General features: G+C 44.3%; 1 protein-coding gene across 5 annotated transcripts in view; it reads right to left on the bottom strand.

The window, feature by feature from the left end:
* Positions 1-11281: 11281 nt before the first annotated feature.
* SAMD4A (sterile alpha motif domain containing 4A) overlaps positions 11282-16228 on the bottom strand; it is a 203578-nt gene continuing 198631 nt past the window's right edge. For 4 of the 5 annotated variants that reach the window (XM_032482073.1, XM_032482075.1, XM_032482074.1 and 1 more), the window contains one exon: positions 11282-15678. In XM_032482073.1, coding sequence (XP_032337964.1) covers positions 15650-15678 — 29 coding nt within the window. In that variant the 3' untranslated portion in view covers positions 11282-15649. The remainder of the gene's footprint in view (positions 15679-16228) is intronic. The other variant, XR_004320712.1, reaches the window with a different exon arrangement.

The following is a 16228-nucleotide window of genomic DNA, read 5'->3' as shown; positions in this document are numbered from 1 at the left end:
AAGCTTCTCCGCTCCCCACACACCCAGTGGAAGTGGACAGGAGGCTGCCGTGGGCACTTCTGCTGCTCTAGCACCTGTTCCTTTTTCTTTTCTTGTTTGAGTCAGTCCCTCAAACAGTCAGGTTTGCTGGCTTCCTGCTGGCTCTCCACTGAACCCAGCCTTTGAATGGGAGACTGAGTCAGAGCAGCCTCAAACATGCCTGGAAGGTAAGGACTGCTGCTCATAAAAGCACTTTTTGTCGCATTAAATTCCCCTGCTTTGTAGTCTTTGAACCTGGAGTGACCCACAGGTTGCAGCCCAGCTGGAGATGTAGGATAAAAGAAACTGCTCTGCTCCGAGTCCAGAGGGAGCTGACAGAGGAGTGTTTAACAAAGGTGAGGCTGGGCCTGGTTCTGAGGCCTGGTGATTCCACAGTGTGCCATGGGTGGGACAGGAGGTCGCCCGGCCACCCAGGACACCACCTGGTCCCGTGGCACCACTTTAAGCTCCTCCAGACTTTGAGAGCTTGAAGAGAGAGAATGATCCTGGACAGTGACCAGAGTTTGTCACTGTGATGGGCCCAGGTGGGGATGGACAGATGGTTGGCCAGATAGGGACCCTAGGACATTACCCACCTGGGCACAGGGTAGGATTACACTTCCCTGTGCCTGTGAGTAGATAGTGAGGAGAACTTGGGGCTGAATAGTTGAAAACAGCGGTCCAAGGTGTGGTGGGAGTGGCAGGAGGGTAGTTCCAGGAGCCCTGGGCAGTGTGCGGTGCACTGAGCATCGCCTCAATCTTAGTGAAAAGTGCCTCTGCCTGCGGCCCCCTCCTGCTTGGAGTCAAGGCCTCTTCTTAGCCCATTATGTCCCCAAGTTCCAGTTGGTGTTTGTTCTCTTGCACTGACTACATTTTAGTTCCACGAGGAGCACTCCACTTCGAAGCTGGGTGCCCTAGATTGCCTTCCGTTTCCTCCTGGTGATCAAGTGGGATTTATCCCAGGGACGCAAGGATTTTTCAATATCCACAAATCAATCAATATGATACACCACATTAACAAATTGAAGAATAAAAATCATATGATCTTCTCAATAGACACAGAAAAAGCTTCTGACATAATTCAACATCCATTTATCAGAGGTCATGATCAGAAAGAGACATTAAAGAAACAATCCCATTTACCACAGCATCAAAAAGAACAAAATACCTAGGAATAAACCTAAGGAGGTAAAAGACCTGTACCCAGAAAACTGTAACACCCTGGTGGCAGAAATTGAGCACAACAGCAACAGATGGAAAGATACGCTGTGTTCATGGATTGGAAGCACTAATATCGTTAAAATCACTGTACTACTCAAGGCAATCTACACATTCAATGCAATGCCTATCAAATTACCAAGGGCATTTTTCACAGAACTAGAAAAAATAATTTAAAAATTTGTATGGAAACACAAAAGACCCCAAATAGCCAAAACAATCTTGGGAAAGAAGAACAGAGCTGGAGGAATCATGCTCCTGGACTTCAGACTATACTGCAAAGGTATAGTAATCAACACAATATGGTACTGGCACAAAAACAGACACATAGAGCAGTGGAACAGAATAGAGAGCCTGAGAAATAAACCCATGCATTTATGGTCAATTAGTCTATGACAAAGGAAGCAAGAATATAAAATGGAGAAAAGAGTGTCTCTTCAATAAGTGTTCCTGGGAAAACTGGACAGCTACATGTAAAAGAATGAAAGTAGAACATTTGCTAATACCACATACAGAAATAAACTCAAAACAGATTAAAGACCTAAATATAAAATCAGAAACCATAAAACTCCTAAAGGAAAACATAGGCAGAACACTCTTTGACATAAATTGTTGCAGTATTTTTAGGGATCTGTCTCCTAAAATAAAAGAAATAAAAGCAAAAATAAATGGGGCCTAACTACACTTAAAAGCTTTTACACAGCAAAGGAAACCATTGACAAAATGAAAAGACAATCTACTGAATGGGAGAAAACATTTGCAAGTGATATGACTGATAAGGAGTTAATATCCAACGTATATAAACAGCTCATACAACTCAACATCAAAAACAAACAAACAAACAAAAAAAACCAACCCCCAAAACCAACCCCCTCCCACAATCAAACAACTTGATTAAAAAAAGAGCAGAGGAACTGAACACTTTTCCAAAGAGGAAATGCAGACAACCAACAGGCACATGAAAATGTGCTCAACGTCGCTAATCATCAGGGAAATGCAAATCAAAACCACAATGAGAAACAACAAGTCTTTCTACTGTATAGCACAGGGAACTATATTCAATATCGTTTAGTAGCCTATACTGAGAAAGAATATGAAAAGCAATAAATGTATGTATATATATGACTGAAATATTATGCTGTACACCAGAAATTGACACAACATTGTACACTGACTATACTTCAATTTTTAAAAAATGGGAAAAAAAACCCCACAATGAAATATCACCTCACACCTGTCAGAAGGGCTATCATCAAAAAGAACACAAATAAATGTTGGTGAGGATGTGGTAAAAGGGAATGCGTGTACGCTGTTGGTGGGAATGTAAACTGGTCCAGCCACTGTGGAAAACATTATGGTGGTTTCTCAAAAAACTAAAAATAGAACTACCATATGACCCAGCAATTCCACTCCTGGGCATATATATATATGTATCTGATAAAACCGAAAATGCTAATTTGAAAAAATACATGCACCCCAATGTTCATAGCAGCACTATTTACAATTGCCAAGATATGGACGCAAACTAAATGTCCATCAACAGATGGATAAAGAGGATATGATACACACATACAATGGAATATTACTCAGCCATAAAAAGGAATGAAACTGTGCCATTTGCAGCATGGATGGACTTGGAGGGCATTATGATAAGTGAAATAAGTCATAGAAAGACAAATACTCTATGATATCACTTACACGTGGAATCTAAAAAACATAACAAACTAGTGAATATAACAAGAAAGAAGCAGACTCACAGACATAGAAAACAAACTAATGGTTACCAAAGAGGAGACAGAAGGGGGTAGGGAGAAGACAGGGTAGGGGATTAAGAAGTACAAACTACTAGTACAATGTATAAAATAAGCTACAAGGATCTATTGTACAACACAGGGAAAGTAGGCAATATTTTATAATAACTATGAATAGAGTATAACCTTTAGAAATTGTGAATTACTGTTTTGTATACCTCTAACGTACATAAGTATGATACATCCACTATACTTCAATTAAGAAGTCCCCCCCAAATTCCCCAGGAGTTGGGAATTGGCGAGATGGGGACCCCAGGACCTTACCCGCCTGGGCACAGGGTAGGACTGCACTGCCCAGCTCCCTTGAAGTCAGATGTGGCTGAGTGACTCGTTCTGGCTGATGAAGCAGGAGCCGCAGGGACACTTCTGGTGGAAGCCTCTTCCTTCTTTTCCTCTGGCCCAGCAAACATCAATGCTCCAGGTGGTGGTAGTCGTGCCAGCCTTGGTTCCAGAGTAAGCTGTGTGGGGCGGAGGCCCCAGGTGACCTGAGATGGACGTGCAGCCCAGTGAGAAATAAGCCTTTGTGGTTTTAAGTCACTGAAATTTTAGGGACATCTGTTACTGCGGCATATCTAACTTATGCTGACAGATACGTGGTAATCAGACTGTGTGTTCTGTATCCCAAGCAACAACATTCATTAATCTAATTAACGAACACAACTTCCAAAATTCAGCCTTTGTGGTATGCATTGCAAGTGCCACTGCATGTCAGTGAGGGGAGACACTTGGGAAGTGACTCTGAGCCTGTGGAAACCCCACTGCTTATTCTGCCCAATTTAGAGAATTCTCACAGGATGTGCCCAAGGGCTGTGATGGGTCAGGTGCTTTTTCTTAGTTCTCTAATGAGTCAATGGAAACAGCTGTCTTTTTACCCTCATCTATCAAAGAGGCAGAAGCATGGTCACATCACGGACCACTTCGGTAAACAAGGAGAAACTGGTCCCCTTACTGCGTGTTTCTCACATTTAGCTGCACATTCGAATCAACCCGGAGTTTAAAACCCCCATACCCAGGCTGTGCCCCAGGGAAACATCAGAATCTCTGGAGGTGGGACCAGCATGAGCAGCTGGTAAAGCTCCCCCACGTGATCAGTGCATGCCAGGCTGAGCACCACAGCCACCAAAGCTCCTCTTCCTCCAACGGGGCCCATATTTTAACCAATTATTTGAGGCAGTCATTTTGTAGAATTCTCCTGCCTACCTGCAGCCATGGGTCTCAGGCTGCAACAGATATTGGAAAGAAAAGGCCTGGAGATTCACCACAGTCTCCTAAGTGTGAATGCTCATATGGGGAGGTCTCAAAGCCTGACAGCCAGTCATGGTCCCCTCCTGGCAGGATTTGAGGGTAGACAGACCTGGACTTGAGCCCCTGACCTGCTCTTCCCCATAGGAGTTCTGTGACCTTAGACAAGCTGCTTGACATCCCTGAGCCTCAGTTTCCCCATCTGCAACGTGGGGATAATCTAATGCCGACTTTACTGGCTTAGCACACCAATCTGTGCATAATTACTAGCTCTTTATTATTTCTCCCAGGTGACTTGTATTGAATGATGAGGTATGTCCAGTAACATAACAACTCCATCTGCTGCCCTTACCGCCCACCCCCCCCTCAGCCCACTCTTTACCGGTGAATGGAAACTCAACTCCCCAGATGCCCAAGCCAGAAACTGGGGAGGCATTTTGGACTCTTCAGCCTCTCCCTCAGTCCCCACATTCAGACATTCAGCCCATTGTCAATCATGCTGCTGCTGCCCCCTAAGAACCTTGTAGATCCCTCCCATTCCCCCACCCCTCCTGCCCCTCCCTCGAGCTTGTGCATTGTCTGAATGATGCAGAAGCCCCTAGAGGGTCTCTCAATGCCCCTTTGCCTCTCCTCCAATCCATTTCCCAAAATGTAGTCAGAGTGATCTTGCTAAAATATAAATCTCCCTACTAGATAGGTATTAAAGCAAAAATTTAAGTTGTAATAATTAAAACAGTGGGGGGTGCTAGTGGATGCACAAACATATCAATGGAAAGAAAAATAGGAAGTCCACAAATAGACCCACACAGAGGAAGTTGGTACATTGCAAAAGTGGCATTTCGAATCAATGGAGGAAAGACATGATTCAATGAACAGCATAGGCACAAACGGGTAGCAACTTTGCATAGAAATAAAACTGGATCCGTACTTCATACTTTACACAAGGAATGGTTCAAAGGTATAAATGCAAAAAAGTACTACAGGAAAACATAGTATATCTCAAAGCAGAGAGGGCCTTTTAAAGTAAGATTCAAAGTTCCAGCAGCCAAAAAAGAAAAGATCAAGAAATTCAACTACATTACTGAGCCATAAAAAAGTATGAAATAATTCCATTTGCAGCCAACATGGATGGTCCTGGAGATTATCATACTAAGTGAAGTCAGACAGAGAAAGAGAAGTATCATGATATCACTTATATGTGGAATCTTTAAAAAATGATACAAATTTTACTTACAAACCAAAATAGACTCACTGACATAAAAAACAAACTATAATTACCAAAAGGGAAAGGGCAAGGGAAGAATAAATTAGAGGTCTGGGATAGACGCACATTACTATATATAAAGTAGATAAACAACAAGGACCTACTGTATAGCACAAAGAACTATATTCAATGTCTTGTAATAGCATATAGTGAAAAAGAATCTGAAAAAAATATACGTATGTATATAACTGAATCCCTTTGGTGTATACCTGAAACTAACATTGTAAATCAAGTCCACTTCAGTAGAAAATAAAATTAAAAAAAAAAAAAAAGAAATTCAACTACATCAAAAAAACTCTCTATGGAAACAATTACCATAGGCAAAAGCAAAAGACAAACTGCAAAAAATATTTTAACTCCTATCACAGACCAAAGGTAATTTCCACAATATACAAAGACCTTCTAGCAATTATTTGAAAAAGACTGACAACCTGATAGTAAAACGGGCAAATACATGGACAGATAGTTCAAAGGAAATTACGAATAGCTATTAACTGTATAAAAATATGCTCAACCTCACTCACAAAGAGAAATGCAAATGAAAAGGACACATTTTGTTTTTCACCTATTAGATTGGAAAATATTTTGAAAAAATTGGTGATATGGGATTTGTGAGAGAGTGAGAAATGAAGCACTGTCATCGCTGCTGTTAGTATAAATCTATGGAAGGCAGCCTGGGAAAAACCAGCAAAATAACAGATGATACCTATAATGGTTAATCTGTCAACCTGGCAAGGCTCTAGTACCCAGTTATTTAATCAAATACTAACGTAGGTGTTGCTGTGAAGGTATTTTACAGACGTGGTTAACATCTACAGTCAGCTGACATCAATTAAAGGAGATTACCCTTGATGACGTAGGTGGGCCTCAGGCAATCAACTGAAGGTCTTAGGAGCAAAAACAGGTTTCCAGGGGAAGGAGAAATTCTCCCTTAAGGCTGAAGAAGTATCAATTCCGGCCTGAGTTTCCAGCCTGCTGGGTTTCCTTACAAATTTCAGACTTGCCAGCCCCTGCAATTGAGTAATCCCTTAAAAACAAATCTCTCTTCTCTCTCTTACTGGTGCGTCTCTGGAGAACACGGACTAATTTAAAACCCTTTACTCTAGCAATTCCACTCCCACTTGTGGGAAACGACCCATGTCCAGTGGATGCCATCGTAGCAGTGTCTGTAGCAGAAAGGATGCAGGCAGCCTGCGTGCCCATCAGCACGGGGCCCGTGGAGAAGTCGCCTTAGCCCAGAGTGGAGTCCTGCGCAGCCATCAAAAGTACGAGGCAACGATAGAGAGCGGTTTCCAAAACCGATTTAAGTAAAAAAAGAAAAATACCACACAAGGATGAACAGTGTGCACGTTATGCCCTTGTGCATATAAAAAGGAAGACGATATATCAGTGTTCGTAACTGTATAAAATATCTCTTGGTGGCTACGCAAGAGACTAACTCCGAATGCCTCCAGGGAGGGGGCCGGGTGACTGGGGCGTGGGGCAGGAGGAAGGCTTTTCACTTACATTCTCTGTTCTACAAACCAAAAAAGCCTTACCTCTGGTCATAAGGCTCGCAGGCAAGGGCAGCTAGTCCTTAAGGGAGAGTCCACACTCTTTACCCCGGTCGACGAGGCCCTTTACATTCCTGCTGTTGGCTCCATTCCATCCCCGGCCCCCAAACCCTCCACTCCCATTCCTCCATTCCAGTCGTATGTTACTTCTTTCAGTCCCTCAGACTCACCTGCTCTCTCCTGCCCGCAAATCTGGAATGCGCCACAGACCCTCTCCAGGAACTCCTGCTCCTCCCCGGGGCCGCTCATTTTCTGCGGAGGAAGCTGAGCGGCTCCGCAGGGGATTGACTTCCGTCTGCTGGGAGGAGCTCAGCAGCCCTGATTCCCTCTCCTGCCCCCTTGTGTACACTCTGACCCCTGGGCGCGCATCATTCAAGCTGAGACTGAGGGACCCCCCCTCCGCGGGCCGGCTGGGGCATCTCAGGTTTTCTCTTGTTGGCATAGGACAGATGGCTCACTGTCCCTGGACTTCACCAACCATGTTCAGAAGGAACTTGGCGCTTGTCCCCTGCAAGGTGTCCTCTGGCTCCAGACATGCGGCTGGCCAGCACCAGGTTTCCAGGAAATCCCAGTTGTGTGAGGGAGACAGCAAACCTGGGGCCTGCCCCACTGAAGTCTTTTGGGAGGGGTGGGTTGGATATGAGCACCTTAGAAGCACCCCTGAATAAATACAGTGACTGGTGAAGAGGGCTGGATTCTGTGTTTTAGGAGACCAAAGTGGAGCAGGTTAGGAGATGGAGTCCTCCAGATCCCAGAGCACCGGACCAGGAGAAAACCCACAGGGTGTGTGCTCTGTGCATTTGGTAATGGAAGGAAGGAAATAATTTGTCATATATGCATTTTATTTCTTGCATCCACAATTTACTGTCTTTGGACATATACCATCTTCAATGAGTAACAGGGTCATAGGTCAATGCCAAAAGAGACTCAGTCAGGTGCAGGTAATGGAAATCCATGTTTAGTTTTTCCCCAGGGAACAGATCTGGGCTAAGCGTAACAGAAAGCAAAGTGGAGAGGTCTAACTGGGCTGATCTTGGGGTTTTGTAGATTTATCTGACTTCATCCTTGAGCTTGGTAGAATTTTATGCATGGAAAACTGGAACTATCTCCCAAGGACATTGGCACAAACAGGGACACCCAGTCCCTGCTGTGGTCCCCACAGGGAAGTTTAACTGGAACCTCTTGACTGTCTTGAGTTCCAGTAGCTCTGGCGGGACCGTTTCACTCACCAAAGCTCCAATTCTGTTTCTCCTGGATTAGACTTGAAAACATAAAACCTCAAAAAACTGTGGAACACACTATTTGAAAACATGTGCTCTGAGTCAAATGTAAACACAAAGCTGTCTTTTTATAAAGTCTGAGCTTTATAAGGTTGCCAAAATGTTTCTCAGTCGGTTTTAAAAATTGAAGTAGAAACCACTGAAGAGTGAAAAATATTCCATGGAGAAAATTCTCAGACACTGAGTTGCCAGGTTTATATCACAGAGAAGTCACTGTCTGTGCCTAAGAGCCCCCTGGGCAAGGCTGTTGGGTGGCGCTGGGGAGGACACTGAACGATCACCTGCTCCAGTGGAGCCCCTTGGTCATAACTGAGATGTCGTGCTGGCATCTGCCAAAGTTTCCACCTTCCCGGGCATCTACATGTTCATGAGTCCCAGTGCGTGGACGCACCCCCCACAGTCAGAGGAGCCACCCTCCATTCTCAATCCATCTGGACCAGAAACTGAGAGTGAGGAGTGCGAAGACCATGGTCTCAGGGTTGCCGTGGAAACAGTGCTCTGTCACGTGCCCCATTTCCAAAGACTCTAGGTTTGGGCTCTAACCTCCCACTACTGGTCCCATTATTACCTTCTTATTACCTTTGGACTCTCCTCTTCTTCCACTTTCTTCCCCCTTTCTCAAATATTATGCTCTTAGAAATGATTAGTGAACAAAGAATTTGCCATTTAAAATTAAAAAAAAAATTTGAGGGGGAGGTAATTGGCTTTATTTGATGGCAGTGCTGGGGATTGAACCCAGGATGTTGTGTATGCTAAGCACTGTGCCACTGAGCTATACCCACCCCCTACCCCATATGTGCCGTTCTTGAGCCAACTTCTGGGCATCCCTTAGACTTCTCTGCTGTGTTGCCGGCCTTGTTGGCCCTGGGGGAGGGGAGTTGTTAGTGGCAGGATTCCCACATTGATCTTGTACGCTGACTCCAGAACTTAGGGAGCCAGAATGGGTCTTTTTTTTTTTTTTTAAAGCAATTTGACAGAATTATTTTGTCTCTTGAATGTAGCACAAGACTGGGGGATTGTTAGTTTTTTTAAAAACTGTATTCTACAAATGAATTGGACTATGTGGCTTGGAAGTAAACATCCACTCTTACAACTAAAATTCACATGTGGTTTGAGAAGCCCTGAGTGGGCTACAGGTGAGGATCCAGAGGCTGACATGCCCAGGTAAGGGGTAGTTTTAGTTTTGTGATGTACGGATGGAAAACAGAAAATGGAAGTCCTTGTGGAAGCCTGTGGAACAACACCTGTGAGATCGGTGCTGAGCTGGATGTGCTAGCCATGCCCACTGGGGAAGGGGGCCTGGACGAAGTGTGGGCTTCTGGGGGCCCAGGGTCACCCTGACCTGTTCATCTTTCTAGAAAAGGATTAGGTTCTGGTTATGGATAAGATTTTTGCCTCCCCCAGGCCCTCCCCTCAGCCTCTGGGTACAATAGAACTTGGGCTGATCAGGAGTCAGGGCCACACCCAGATGTAGTGACTGTTCAAGGGACCAAACCAAGGTACTTTCCCAGGGTTTGGATCCTTCCTGAAATGCTCCATGGCGCTGTTCTCATTAGCCTAGAGAGTATGAGTTGATTCGTACCGTCCTGCCCCTTCTGGGTTCCTGGCTCAAACCCACTGCAGCCTCTTCCAAGCCAGAATGCTGTATAGGTGCTCATCCCCCTTTAATAAACGCAATTAAACCTCTTTTGGGGAGGGGGCAGTTCGGTGAAGTCCTAAAAGCTTTACTACATGGATAAGCTTTTTTCCAGGATTGAAGAAGCCATTACAAAGTTTGCAAACAAAGAGCCACAGCTTTGCTGATGAAAATTGCTAACTAACCCCGTTTCAGGCACTGTGCTGAGCCCTTTAGGGTCCCTCTAATCTCACAAATCTCATATTTCCCCTCATTCCACACATTTCAAAAGTGAGTCTTAACTCTTCACTTATACACTCTCCCTTCCCCTTTAGAATATTCTTGAGTCATACACTGAGATACAGCTCATTTGGGTTATGGGAATTTAACTTTAGGAGGAATTTCATTTAATGTCTCAGCTTATAAGGCATTTCTTCATGTTTCCAGGGATTATTTTGGATTTTTCAAGTCTCTTGAGCAGCTTGAGACTGGTGAAAAGAGAGTCATCATGTGCTCATTGTCATATTAAGCTGTGGTTGCCTCAGAGAAATCTCGGGTTGCTAGGTTTTAGTGGTAACAACCTCTATATCCTATGTCTTCTTTTGTCTTTACTTTTTTCGGGGTGGAGTTGTAGGACTAATTTACATAACCTTAATTACATAAACCTTGAATATCATAGGCCAAAACTCAAACCAAACACAAGGCTCAGAGAGGTTAAGGAACTTGCTTAAGATCACACAGCCAGAGAATACTGGAGCCAGAATTCAAACTCAGGGTGGTCTCTCTAGCCATATGCTTAACTGACACATTATTTAGAGTTTATATTACTATATATTATGCAGCATACTGGAATTAGAAGTATTAAAATTCAAGCCCTTGGGGTGTAGATAAAAGCCCAAGGCTCCAAGGCGGCTACGGTTTATGCTGTGGTTAAGGGGTGAAGTATGATTTCAAAGGCATTGAGGGTGGAGAGCAAGCGATACACAATATCACCTGCAAGGTTAGAGTTTGTATTTAGAAACATGCCCCTAAGTCAGCTGATGCATTTATTGGCTACTCTGAGCACAGATTAAGCTGCGAAAAACCTTATACCTCTCTCCCTACCTTTTTGTTAAAAAAAAAAAAAAGGAGCTTGTAGTTGACAGTGTTCATAGAATGGCCAGGTGGGAACAGTTTACAGGGATGTCAGGCTAATTTTCTTCCCGGTTGGCTTATTTCTAAGATTCAGTTCTAGTTTTCTCATCAATCACATTGACAAAAAAGAAAAAAAGACACACACCAGTGTTACAAAACCTTGTATTAATCATTTCCCTTCACTTTCAATATAACGTTGATATGAAATATAGCCATGATTCTTAGTTACATGGGAGGAAATGAGTAATAAATACATTGTAGCAAGTTTAAACCACAAGGGTGTTTCACTGGTAACAACATTTGAAAACTGTACACTTGCAAAGAACAGCATCTTCAAACATTAGTATATCTGTATATCAGTAAAGCTTTTACATGTAACAAACATGCTATTTCCATATATGACAAAATTTAAAAATATGCATTGCTTGGCAACATGAACTAGGCAAAAATAGTTCTTTGTTCACTAACTTTATACAGGAAAACAGGATGAAAGGCATGCATGTACAATAGGGATGCCTGCACAGGGCATGCAACAAAGGAAAGCTTTTTAAAAGTCAGCTTACATTAGGCATAAATACAGGAGAGTTATATATTAATAAGGGAGGAAGTCTTCTGTTTGACATTATTAACATTCCTGTTTTCTTCCTATTCCTCCCAGAGGAATACACATTCACCTTTAAGTAAAGATAAAGGAATTACAAAAAAATAAAACTCACTTTGCAAACATCTCTGATGACTTGTAAAAAAAAAAAAATCAACATTAGTGTTATCACAGCCCCATGTGCAAAGTATCCTTCTGCAGGGCCTTCTTGCAAAAGGCACACCTGAGTGCCTTGGTTTTACTGCTTCTGGGCACCCCAGCTGGGGCTGCCTGCCCAAGACATCCCTAGAGGGCCAACGACCGAGACTGGGGCTGCTTCTCTTCCCTCACGGCCCTTCCGGCTGCATGCCTACACAGTCAGCCCAGCTCTGCCCCCAGCCCAGGCTCCAGGTGAGATCCCAGGTCCAGAGGGGGAACGCGCATTTACAAACCTTGCACTGGCAGTAGCTACAAGAGGTGCAGAAGAACAGAAGACCCGGAGAAGGCTCCCATTCCGTAAAAGGCAGCCAGCGACACCTCAAAAGAAAACCTCGTTTCCCTCAGTGTCTCTTCAAACGAACGGGAGAGGGAGCCCGGCTGTAGCTCCAATCCCGAGTACCAAGAAGGGGTCGTTGATACACAGGATCGGAGAGCCGGGTGCCAACAGCCACCCTCCAAGGGCCCACCCAGCAGCGTCTACTTTGCCTGCTGGCCCTCGTTTAGAAAGTGAAACTCAAAAAGCATGTGGAAAAGACAAAACAAAACATCTCAGCAGCAATGCTTCATTTCTTGTACACAGTTCATGTGTGTCTTCCTACTGTTTCTGGTAAGAAACCACTATGAATAAAAAGCACCAATAAAACATACATGATAACAGTGTCGCAGGCTACCACTGTCCCTGGGACAGCGGAGAGATGTCACATACACACTGCTTAAATCAACACAAGGGGAGGGGGAAAAAACCATGTAGTGAGATAGATTTTACTCTGAGATTTTTAATGTTTACTATTTACTTCATATAAAACAGTTGCATCTGGGGGTCAGTGGGTAAATACAAAAAAAGGCACTGCCGCTTTATTTCTAAATATTTGACTTCACAGCCTTACGCATGCAACTGTTTGATTTTTTTTTATATAAATAAAATTCTTTTGCTTTAGGATTTTTAGACTGAGCTGTATACCTGCAGTCAACACAGGACTCAAAACAAGGTGGGGACAGGCTCCTAAAATTTATCAGAACACTCAACTTAAAAAAAAAATGAAAACACTAATAGCAAAAACACAACTAAGTAGATAAATCTATACACAGTCAATGAAAAATAAGCCTTTCTTTTTTTAAAAAAAGAATTATGTTGTTATTAATAACAGACTTTATCATGGTTACCAGCCATAGCAAGTTAATAAGTAACATATCCAAAATAATATCTCTAATAATCAGATAACCATTGTTTCTATATTCAGTGAAGGAATAAATAGAAATTCAGATTTGCAAATACTTTAAGGTCTTCTTCCTTTTAAAGGATTCATGCTAATGTGATTGTGTTCACAATCTGTTTTCTGAATAACCCAAGTCTTTATGGATACATGTGTTTTGCAGCAGATCTGAATCATTCTTATCTCTCCACGAGACGTGTTAAACCATTGTTCCTTCTTCGTTAACTTTCTCAGCATCCAAAAAAACACCTTCGCGAACCCTCTGGTCTTGCCTTTGGCCTTCGACATCCTTTGACCTGTTCTTCCCGACTCACACATGAGCGTCCATCCCAGCACATTCCCCAAGTAACCCTAAGCTTGCTTAGAAAAGGGGTGTGGAGGATGAATGTTAATGGCACTTGGTTAAAAAGAAATCAACTAAAAAATGCTGCCTCTTTCTGCACGTGGATTTGCATCTTTAGAACACAGAGACCCAAGGAGGACTTTTTTTTTTTAATGCAATGCAGGATGTTGTGGATTCAAGCCTTCTTTGCTTGTTAGAGGCTCGCTATGGTTGAGATGTTCCCTCATTTTAGACTTTAAAAGGAATTCATGAGCCTCAGAATATCCAAGCCTGTGTTGGGTGTACATTTTTAATCTTGAAGGTAAAAGAAAGCTGTTCGGATTTCATTAAGGCCTTTTAAATCTGTATTTACTTCATTAACTTATTTTTTAAAAAATACCCATAAACAAGTGCAGTGATTTTCATGGTCTGATCTCTTCAATTTCGACTCTGACTTTGCTTAAACAAAACAAAAACAAAAACAGCACTAGACTCACCCATTCAATAAACAGGCTTCATACCATCTCCCCAATCTTGCCTCTGGCCGAGCAGTCATACAATCATTTACACAACCCAATTTTCTAGTGCAGAGCACAGTTCCTCTTGGATTTCCTCTAATACCTTCCACTGCATCAAATCTTTCTTGCCCTTAAGAAATAGAGCTATTACTTTGTGATAGTATAGTTTGTTAATCTCTCACCATGTAACCAGTGGTTTTGTCTCCTTTCTGTGTGCGTCGATAAATCAGCTGACAACACAGCAAATCCCTGACATGTGTGATAGAACCATCATTTCCATCAGGAAGTCGACCTTCCCCACGTCTTTCACTGCCCATCTGGCACGTCTCCCCACAGCTCTCTCTGCCACATGCTGACTGACCGTTCATACACTGTTGCTGGACCCTGCTCCCCTGCTCTTCCGCAGCGATGAGCAAGCCAAGGGGGTGCAGCCCCCAGGTTCAGCTTCCTGTGAACAACCCCCGTAAGCGGCATTTTAAGCTTATTATCTGGGTATTAAGGCCTTTTGCTAGGGAAAAATATCCACCCTTGCCTTTTCTCCTCCAGTGGAACTTGTACCCACCTGTGTGTGTGCACGCAGCGAGGCCAGGAGTGATAGGGTGAAACCTCATGGTAGGCTGGGGAGGAAGAGGTGTCTCCAGATGAGAAGCAAATCCAGCACGGAAAGGGCAGCAGGATTCTTTAGCATCTCTAGGTGACTGTGCACAACCCCACAACCGACCACATGGTGGCGCCCTCCCCAGCGCTCCGCCCATTCCAGCTGCATCCTGGTCCTCCGACTCCACCTACACGCTCCTCCCACCCGCAGGTGGAAGACATAACTCAGGCCTACGTGACTGCATCCGTCTTCCGGAGAAGCAGAGCTTGGCAGCCATTTAAAAAGACAACCCTGCTGCAATTATAAAAATAGAGGGAAAGAAATGAATCCATATCAACAAATCCTTTACAAAAACCACAGTATGAAGAAAAGTTCTATCCCAACTCTTTACACATTATGTACCCTTTAAAATTGTTATGTAAACAATACACAAATCAAAGTTTATCTTAAGTTTTGCGGGAGGGAATTTCTCCCTTCCTGCCCCCGTTGCCACGTGGACCTCTCCTGGGGCTGCATTTCAAGCAGGGGCCTCAGGGAAATCCCATCGGCGGGGAGACAAAGAAGCGCGAGCCACCACCTGGCTTTGGTCGCGGGCACCCATGCCTTCCTGCGGGGGCCCGACTGTGGAGGCAGGCTTCTGAGAAGGCTCCCGAGGGCCAGGGGCTTCTGCCTCCCTCCCATGCCTCTCCTCTCTCTCAGGGCGGGCTCTCCTCTCTCTCACAGCGGTTCCTTTTTTAAAAAAATGTTTCCCTTTCCATCCAGGAAGCCACACTTGCATTCCCTCCACCCCCTCCCAGTCCCACGTTTCCCTCAGAGACCCCTCCCCATGCCCCACACCAAGCCATCCCATGACAGAAACAAATGACAAAATAACCCATCCCAGGTCTACTGATATGTTTACAAGGATGACCTACGCTCTCACAAAATCAAAATGGGAGAGGGACCAGGGAAAAAAAAAGGCTGCAAAGTATCCTGGAGGATGCTGTGCAACCCTGAGGATGGCTGACACTGGACCCGCAGCAGTCGATTTCACGGCCAGCGCGGTCACGCTCATCTTCAGCTTCTAGATTGTGGAGGTGCGGTCAACCCCGTCTGGGAGGGAAAGAAGGACACAGTGGGCACAGGTGAGCAAAGCAATTCTGTTCACGCCCTGGACTCCAACGTCACGCACGTGGGGCCTCCCCGTCTCTGAGGACAGAGAAGGGCTAAATTCCTCCATCCATCCATCCACTCATCCTTCACACACCCACCCACGCAACACTGGGGAATAGCTGTTTTTGCCAGGAGCGGTAGGGAGCCTGGGAACCAAGATGAAAAGACCTATCCTCACCATCTAGTCCCAGTCTGTATTTCCTCGTCGGGACACAGACGGTAAACCAACAATGGTGTATGAGTCATGAGTGGAGTACGTACCAGGCGCAGCAGGAACTCAGAGGAAGGAGTGTTTAAGTCGCCCTTGGAAGTCAAGGACGGTTTCAGAGAGAAAGAAAATGACTTGTAGAATGGTGCTGGTAGGAGGAGAAAAGAGGAGGCAGGAGAGGATGCAGGTGGCTGAGGGCGTATAGCTCAGGGACAGGCGTCATGTTGTTCATTGAAGGGTGGACCTGGTGGTGGGTGGAGTTTGGAGGTTAAGGGTAAGGGA

The sequence above is a fragment of the Camelus ferus genome, chromosome 6 (genome assembly GCF_009834535.1).
Source record: "Camelus ferus isolate YT-003-E chromosome 6, BCGSAC_Cfer_1.0, whole genome shotgun sequence".
In the NCBI taxonomy this organism is placed as follows: domain Eukaryota; kingdom Metazoa; phylum Chordata; class Mammalia; order Artiodactyla; family Camelidae; genus Camelus; species Camelus ferus.
The sequence above is the reverse complement of the archived record's forward strand: the minus strand, read 5'-3'. Positions and strand labels throughout refer to the sequence as shown.